General features: G+C 36.8%; 1 protein-coding gene across 1 annotated transcript; it reads right to left on the bottom strand.

Annotated features, from left to right (window-relative positions):
* Positions 1 to 2,432: 2,432 nt before the first annotated feature.
* Positions 2,433 to 9,528, bottom strand: LOC116256882 (uncharacterized). Its single transcript, XM_031633419.2, has 2 exons — positions 8,585 to 9,528; positions 2,433 to 2,722 (listed from the first exon to the last, which is right to left on the bottom strand). Exon 1 carries the CDS (start codon positions 9,430 to 9,432, stop codon positions 8,605 to 8,607), a length of 828 nt encoding a protein of 275 aa, XP_031489279.1. The 5' UTR covers positions 9,433 to 9,528; the 3' UTR covers positions 2,433 to 2,722; positions 8,585 to 8,604.
* Positions 9,529 to 9,735: the final 207 nt, after the last annotated feature.

Raw genomic sequence — 9,735 nt, 5'->3', positions numbered from 1 at the left:
TATGGGCATTGATATACAAAATGCAAGAAAAATTTGACAAATACTTCAAGAGATATAATATTCTCTTTGCAATTGCATTTGTTTTGGATCCTAGGTTCAAATTGTTATACTTGAAGTATTTGCTTGATGATATGGACAAAAGTGATGCAATAGTCAAATATGAAGATATAAAGAGCATCTTTCATGAATTATATGTTGAGTACAAAAATATGTATGATGATAGTGACATAAGTAATATGCAAAGGGGCAATGCATCCACTAGTACCATGATTGCAACGGAAGAATATAAAAGTATCACTAGATATGGGTTTAAAGCTTACTTCAGTTCTATATCTCTTGTAGCATCAAATGAAAACAAATATAAAATTGTAGCAAAAATAGTTCAAGATGTATTAGTCATTTATGTATCTATAGTTACTTCAAAATCTGCATTTAGTATATCAGAAAGAATTCTTACTGATTATCGATGGTCAACTACTCTTGAACATGTAAAATCATTAATATGCACACAGAGTTGGATTCGTGATACAAGAAACTTGTGTAAAATGTAAGTTGTTCAAAGTTCAATCTAATTTATTTTACATATTAACATAGTAGTCTGCTTAAATTAATATGTGTTATAGTTCTCATGATGCAGAGCACCATTCTGACAAGAAAAGTTAATCCAATGCATGATTATTATGGTAAATTTTTTATTAATTTATAGTGTCTAGTATTCTATGCATGACCTTTAAGTTGCTCTCTCTCTCTCTCAACTCACATATGCTTGCAGACAAGCACCTGGGAATGTTTATTAGCATTTCCTTTTTCATGTTAAATTGCATATTTTCATATGGACTTTTCTAGGTTGTTGATGGACTCTGAAGATGTTTACTTTGATTTCAAACTCTGAAGATGTTTACTTTGATTTCAAACTCTGCTGATGAACCATTTAAATTTTAGTTTTTGTTGTTACCTACTTATTGGCTGCTCTCAAATATTACTTGTTTGTCTTCCTTGTTCAATAGCAACAATACTATACAAATACTATGAGTCTCTCTCTCTCTCATGAATAGGTGGATTTATTTACTTATTTATGAACATGTCATAATGAACTCGGTTTAATGTATTGAATGATCAAGAGGTTTGAGAGATCATAACTATTTATGAACAACGAATGGTTCCTTGTATGTGGTGATCTTCCTTGTGTAGACCTACTGATTCATTGCCTCCTTCTATCTATGAGGCAAGTTGCTTTTCATATTCAAGTGATTGGTGCATCCCAAGCCATGGAATAATCTTTATTTTGAAGTAGTGCATTGAGAAAGTATATTGTTTCTTTTTTATTTTGTGTTGCAGTCCTCGTAAATGTATACATAAATTGAAACCCAACCTGTCTATCAATTTAAAAACACCCAGGCCAAGCGACGGACTGGGAAGACGAGGCCCAGTACCCAGCCCGGGCCCGGCCTCGGACTGGGAAGACGAGGCCCGGTACCTGACCCGGCCCGACCTGTGAACCGGGTAGCGGGCCAGTTAGATCGGGCCCGTTTCTTAATGGCACTTCCAAATTGGGTCGGGCCGGCCCCGGCCCGATGCCCAGGCCTATTGCAAAATGAAAAAAAAGGCACTCATGAAGATGAGCTCACATGCTTACAACACCTCAGCAATCTACTCCATGATCAGGTCGAGCATTCATAGAGGTTTTCTTCGGAGTATATCCAAATGAAACTTGACCTCATTCATGCTATAATTTTAGAAGAGCCACTAAATAGGGGAACATTCCAAATTTGTATATTGCTTCCGCAAGAGATTGTTTGGTAAAAGAAAATTCTGTAAATATATTCCTATAAAAACACTATGTTCTTAAAACTTGTTCTTGTTCCAATTGATATGTTACGACTGGAGATGTTCATAAATATAACAAGCAAAATGCTATCAAAACAAGAAGATGATGGTCTTCTAGTTCATGTTATAAGAAAGCAATGCTCTTACCAAACATTTTTTTTAATGCGACGAGGGAGACGCACCCTGTGCATTAGTTGGTGCTGGCGCCGTGGTGCTGAATAATGTTCAAAAGTAGGGCTGCCGTCCAATAGGTACATAAATTTAACAAAGTTAGTTCGAGTGCAAAGCCGTGCATGCCATGTAAACTTCTCTTTTTCAGTGGTCTCCTTTTTAACTATATGAACCACGGGCCATCGAAGCCTTTTTAGAATCATACTTGCAGAAAACAAGTGGGTCCTTCTCTCCCTCTCCTTTTTCAGTAATTTGGAGAGATGGACCCAAGCCCTCAAGTGTAGGGAATATGGTATAATGAGAAAGTCGGTTCACATTGATCTAAAACACGAGTTTACGAAGCAAACGGACATCGCACAACAAAATATTTTAACTAATTTTGCAAAAGAAAACAAACAGTAGCTGATCCAAACCAACTGGGGAATTCATGAAAGGATCCCAAAAGCAGTATGTATTATCAAACTTCTGATCAGTGGTTTTACAGAAAACTGCCTTAGCATGGCACGGCACTTGGCCGTTTATGTATAACCCGAGCTCCGTCGTTCCATGGTTGCTAAAAACATTAAGGAAACTGAAAATACATGCTGTGCAGAGCACTCTGACACCATCATAACAGAAGGGTCAGCTCAAAGTTGCAGCGCCACTACATGACCCAATTTGATTTCCAAAACATCCAACAGGCTACATTTTCCTTATCAGTCCATTATTCCTCCTTGACAGGATCCTGCAAACAGCAACCAAGAGTAAAAATAAATTTGCAAATTAGTCCAACCAACATAACAAAATTAGGATAAAGAGAAAACAGTAAATAACCAGGATTTCTGTGAGTTATTGGGATGCATCTGAGCTTGAAAAAATAATTCAATGCTTTAACTGATGCTTTCAGAACGACGGCACAAACAGGAATTTCAGCTCAATTGTCGTGGAAGTTTGGATTTACTTATATTCCATCAGAGTTATGAAACTAAACTGGACATAAGAATTGTATGAGCTGCAATTGCCACAATGAATAATAATAGTCCAAAGATGCTGACAATAAATGATGAGAAGCACCTCCATAGTCCACATCATGCTTCAAAATGGAAAAATGATAGAAAAATGGAGAAGTTAAAAAAAATAGAGAAAACCATCTCTCACAGAAGATAACTGATGAAAAGTTTTTCAAATGTGCAAAATATTTGGTATGAAAACTTCCTCCATCAACAGAGCTAGAGAAATTTTCAAATGGCATAGTTTATCTTCTTCCTCTCTACTTTCTCCCTCTTTTATAAAATTACATTTCCATATGCACACTAAAAGAAACACACATGCGTGCACAACTGACTGAAAGGATACTAAAATGATGCCTTCCTACTTAAGATTTTATATCATATCACAAGAGGCATCACTAAATAATCTTGACCAAATTTCATGGAAATTTAAGGATATACTGTGACTTTATAGACTAGATTTTGCAACTCACGCTTGTCCTTGCACATGCATTCAGCAGCGCACATAGTATTTGGCCTATTGAATTAACATCTCAAAATAACATCGTGAACCAATTTGAGACTTAATTTCTTCAATTAATTAACAACTTCCATACACTTCATTTTGGCTTTCCAGAGGCCGCCTATAATCAGCTGATTTCTTCTTCATCAATCAGTACAAGTTTGATTGCATGGATTTATTTTATTTTCGGATAAGCTTATCCTGAGAAAGATGAAGGTGGCTACTAGGATGCTCCAGAGGCCCTCTTCAAGGGATGGAGTTCTTTTGTCAAAAACCGATTCTTCTAAATCTGCAAGGGGCAAGGTGGTTTCACATTATTGTCGATGTTGCTAGGATGAATCCCTACCTGGTGGTGGAGGTACAGTGGTTGGAGAATTGTTTGACGAGCTATATTGAACTACTGCTGCTGCAGTCTATGGTGACACGCAGTAGCGGAGATACATATAGGCTGGTGTGGACAACTATGACAATCAGTAGCAGTGATACACATAGGCTAGTGTGGGCAACCACCAAAATTTTTCCTTTTTTTATATAGATGCATTACAATTATTTACTTATTTATATATAATGTGCTCCTTAAGGAATGAGAATTTCTAAAACATTGCCCCCAAAAATTTCTGGCTCTGCCACTGGTGACGAGAAAATGGTTGCCTTGACCAGGGACAAACCCATCTTACAGTAAAATCTTTACCCTTTTCCCATTTATAGAAATGAAGAAGAAAGGGCATGCGAGTCACGTCATATAGACCTGTTAAAATTTATGTGGGCATGCATACACAAACACACACACATATACAGTCATCAATTATTTCCCGGGTGTTGATTGATATGTGATTAGTATGTACACACACACACACACACACACATATGACATCATATATATATATAGTAGGCTCTTTTCTTTTTGCATTCTGCTTTTTTTATTTTCTTTTGTATTTCTCAGCTGCTACTAAGCAGCAAGCTGAGTCAGCTAGCTCCAACGGCTAATTTTCTAGCTGTTGGAGCTAGCTCCTCCTCTTAGTCATCCTTATTGTTTCCTATAAAAAATAAATAGGGAAGATGAATCGCATTGTTATGGCCTGAGTACTCTCTTCTTCTTTAGTGGACTGGGTGACTAGAGTTACTGTTATAACATTCTTAGGGCAGTACATTACACTCTTCTATACTTGTTTGAGGCCTGATTTACATGGTATCAGAGCTTGGATTTCTGCAGTCCTCCTGTTTTTTGTTTCCCAAGCTGGTGGTATCTTGAATATTGAAGTGTTGCTTCAAGTCTCAAGTGATTCACCAAGTGTTTGGTGAAATTCCCACAAGTTCTGTGCAACTCTTTCTGGTGTCACTGGAAAGGGATTCAATGTGATCAGGTTAAGCTGAAAGTATCTTAAAAGGACTGCATTAGACGCCTCCTTGATGTGCTGCTCACCAAATGTTTGATGAAATTTCTGTGGCTGAGCTGATTGTCATCCGACTCTAAAGTCTCTTTTGCTGCCTCTGTGGACATGCTAATTTGAATAAGTGCTGTTTGATTGACCATCTAGAGGACGCTAAAGTTTTTTCAATTCCTCTTCTTAAGCTTTCCACAACCAACTATGTTCAATGGACTGGAGTCATGGAACACTTTATTAGAAGTAAAGAGTTGTGCAGACCTGTTGACAGTTCAAAGAAGGAACCTCAACTATTGTTGACAAAAAAAATTGATGGCAAAGAACATGAACTAAAAAATCCTGAGAAAGAAAAAGTTGCAGCTGGGTATGAAAAAATGGGATGTTTGGAATGTTGATCACCAGAAGATCATACTTAGTTTTTCACTTGTGTTGACACAAAAACGATGGGCAGAATTCTAAGCAAAAACATGCACATGAGATTTGAGATTTTTCTTTTAAAGAGATCTCACACTATTATAAAGAATGTTGCACATATGTGCAATACTGTAGTCAAAATTGCTGATCTCTTATGAGGAGACAAAACTATCAAAGAAATACATTGGTAAAATTGACCAACTTGAGTTCATGGTAGAGACATAGCTTTGAGAGAAAGGAAAATCCAAGGAGAGGAATTCTCCAAATTTATCATTGGCTTGAGATACAAGTTTGAAGAAGTTAAGACGCTTAATAGAACAAAGGTTCCTTCAATGAATGAGGCTATTGCAGAATTACAAACGGAAGAAAACAGACTTAATTTCTCCAAAGAAAATAATGATAATATTTCTACTAATTCTAGACCGGGTTCTCATATAAAACTATATTGATAGGTCCAATGTCCAAGGAAATAAAAAAAGTTATTTTCTTTTGTTCTCATGAACCAGGACCTATTAAGCTTATATGTCCCCAATTGAAAAGATTTGATAAGGAAGAAATGGCAGGCATAATGCATGACGAAAGTGATAATATTGGCTCTTTGAACATTGACAAGCTGGAAAGCACTCTCCAACCAAAGCTCATGAATGTTCTTCAACCTTACTTGAATGAGGAGCTGCTCCAATTTTGGGAGCAACCGTTGCATTAACTGTATCAAGTAATCTTGGATACTTAATGGTTCATTACTGTCTTAATGTACTAATAAAAAATTTTGTTCTTTTGTAAAAACCGTTAATGGAACCCCCCTTCAAATTAAATCTGTTGGAAATGTAAACTCAAACTAAGACTCAAAAATCTTTAAAGCACAAATATTAGATATATTCCCAACTAAAGTTGAAGCTTTTCTCTGATTCTCAAATACCCGATCAAGGATGTAACATAATTTTCTCTTAGAACAAATTTTTGACATAGGATCATCTTTTCAAGAGGACATAGAGGAATTAGAAGAAATTATTTTTACTATGTAGATTACTTGGAACTTTCCAAAGCATGTCGTAAAATTGTTAAGATTATCTGAATCTTTGGCAATAAAAATTGAAATATTCAAGTTTTGGGAAAATATCTTGTATCCAATTTTTGAAAGAAATAAGGAAAATTTGATTTGTAATGATTTTACAAAAGCTAAGTTGAGATATTTCTTTTTGGTAATTGAACCTTCATTTCTCAAATTCGTTTTGAACTGTTGCATTCAGGTATATGGGGACCCGCTCCAGGAATGTCTAAAGGGTAGCCTTTCTTATTATCTGATACTTATTGGTGACTTCTCTAGAGTCTAAATATGTGTGGATATACTTTCTCAAGCGTAAATTTGAAGTACTTTTTCACTTTAAAAACTTTTGCAATATCATTCAAACACAATTCAATACCAATATTAAAATTCTTGGAAGTGATTTCCAATGAGAGTATCTTTTCAAATGATTTTAAAATTTTTGTTTGTTAGTTCATCCAATTAGGTGTATATGTTTCAACTTTCAATTAATCATTGGACTCTTAGACTGATATGCACGTCATTTTGAGACTGATAGTGACTATGTAGAATTGTAGAATAGCAAGTTCTTCAATATATATATTAATATATACATTTATAATATTAATAGTAGTTGTTTTCCACACTTCTAACATATATATTAAGTTATATAAGACAATCATATATATTATATAATATGAACCATGTAATATTTGAAATTGTCAAAATGGTCGCCTCATTGCACCTAGACGCTAACTGCAGCCTGTCGCCTATGCTGCACCTGGTGACTTCGATAACATAGATATGCAGTGATGTATCAACAGTCAACACCTAAGCTTTTTGAAATTGCTCTCCACGAGTGCCTGTACCCCTACCCACACCCATGTAACATAGTTCATAAACATGCATAGATAAATATTCACAACAAAGTATCAATTAAAACTTACTCAAGATCATTTCAAGATACTTTGGGGTGTCGTAATATGGCAACAGACCATGTGAAAATCACAGCTAACATATTAGCCAACACATCTCTTCTATGTGAGAGATTTCATTCCTACGGCCCACCAGGAAGAAATACTAGGATATACTTTGTGAGATGCAGACTAAACAAGCCACTTAAGTAGCTCCTGAACAGTAGAAAAACTTCAAATGCTTGATCTTATAAGTAGATAAACATTGCTACGAATATCGTTAATAGCAAGTTTTTTCGAGGGTATTTTTCAACAAAGTTGTTGTTTCTTGGGAAAAAAATTAGAAAACTTTAAAAAACGAAAAAATGTCAAAAATATAAAAAATGAAATAAATCAAAAACTAGTAAGAAGACATAAATAAAACTAGATAAAAGTCATAAAAAGAATGTTTTAATGATGATAAAAATGATGAAGAATAATTCAGTTTAAGTTTAGATTTAAATCCATGATGATATTAATGTTAAAAAGGAGAAAAAATGAAAAAATGGGGAGAAACATGGAAAAACAAAAAAAAAGCGATAAATATATGAAAAAATGGGGAAAAACGCGGGCAATATCATGTTCTTTTTGAAAACATCATGATTGTTTCACATTTTTTTATATTTTTCTCAATAATATCGTGATATTTTCAAAAATATTGTGATATCCGTGACATTGTACACAAAGAAACAAACTAAGGAAGGCAAAATCTGAAATAGAAAGAATGAACCACCATCATCATCATTAACAAAAGCTACCGTATTGACATGGTTAAGCAGTCAGCTGTATAAAAGTTGTAGGTCCATATTGGAATGCCAAAATTACCACAAGGATGCAGCATAGATACAGTCCTGCAGAATTAGGTCCACATGGATTTATGCGACTCAAGAAATTACATATTGAAGAAAGTTGTGGACAGGCCATACAAATGCAACACCAAGCTCGTTGCCCATGGTGCTACCAACCGCAAAAGAAAGAGCAACTCTAGGTATATAATAGACAGCCTCGTCAATAAGTTGCCCAATTCCATTCATACAACAAAAATATCTTTTACTTACCTACGAGGTTTCTACAAGCCAGATTTACTTGTATAGGAGCAGTTTCTCTAGTTCAAGAATCAAAATTCAAAAATAGAAGTGGTTTTCCGTGAAATCAGAAAAATAGAAATGGAAGATATTTAAATCATTTATAGTTAAAATCACAAGAAAACACAACTGAAACGTAATTGATACCCAAAGAAAGAAGAAATCTCCGAAAAAAGTTAGTCAGCTGAATCAAGAATTAACGCCGAAATATTTTTAAAATGAAGGATAAGTTACCTCATGGAAAATTTTTCCAGTTAGTGCGACCAAGCTACGAATAACAAGCCGGTCAAGAGGCTGGCGCCACAAATCAGAGAGATCACTTGAACCCTTCGGATGAGAAGGTCGACGCTCTTGACCGTCTGCAAGGCAAGAGTCAGGATCTGAAGTCTGCCCATCTCCTCCACCTTCCTGAAGAAGCCCATGGGCTTCGCCGCCTGCCTCAGCAGGAATGCCATCGTGAAGGGGAAACCGAAGGCAGCGACTCCCTGAACCAGCGTCTCAGGGATGACACCCTCCCTGGTGATCCATGAAACCCAGGCACCGCAGATGAGCTGGGCGACACCCAGCAGAGCAACAGCATTGCTGAGGTTGTAGATGCTCCTCCTCAGCTTATCCAAGACCTCCCTGGTCTCGTTGGCAAGGGGAGAGAGGTCTCGCTCGACCGTAGGGCCTTCGATCTCCTGGCTCTTGAACGATTCGATGGTTTCACGGGTAGGCGACTCGGTTTTTGGTGGCTTTTGGGATTCAGAATCGGCGGAAGGGCTTGAAAAGTATCTGGTTCCCGGATAGCTGCATTTGAAGATGTTGGGCATCTGCCCGGACGAAAATAGTCGCCCCGAGATGAACGAATCTGCTGGATTCCGGAACGAAGGGAGACGCTCCGAGATGAACGAATCTGACAGAATCTGATGGGGAGGGGAAAACTTGTTGGGGGATGCTTGGGTGGCAGCCTCTGGAGGACGATGGTCGACGGAACTTCCGTAAGAGAAGAAGGAATAGGAGGAGAAAATGGAGCAGCGGTAGTGACCAGGGAAGGAGGTAGACAGCCTTGTGGCGATCCTCCTGCTGTACAAGGAAGCCATGGACTCCGGTCAAGGTTCAGAGTGATGGAGAGACCAAACTCGTCAAGCAGGAAACGTGTCTAAGTGTCATTTTGTCCGGGCAGTAGCTCAACCTGATCAACAAACTTCAATTTTTTATTGAACCTTGCCAGAAAGTCTAGCAGTCCCGCCTCGGCGGTCTCGTGGTGCTATAAATTGATTAGACACTAAATTACATTAGATAACTTAGAAGTCAGAACTTGTTAAACTTAGAGGGGAGGATTTAAGATTTGTATCCACATAAATGAATTCAAATTACTAATTTTAATTTTAAAAAAAGGGTAT

Source organism: Nymphaea colorata, chromosome 6 (assembly GCF_008831285.2).
Source record: "Nymphaea colorata isolate Beijing-Zhang1983 chromosome 6, ASM883128v2, whole genome shotgun sequence".
NCBI classification, from domain to species: Eukaryota; Viridiplantae; Streptophyta; class Magnoliopsida; order Nymphaeales; family Nymphaeaceae; genus Nymphaea; species Nymphaea colorata.
This window is presented reverse-complemented; position numbering and strand designations above follow the sequence as displayed.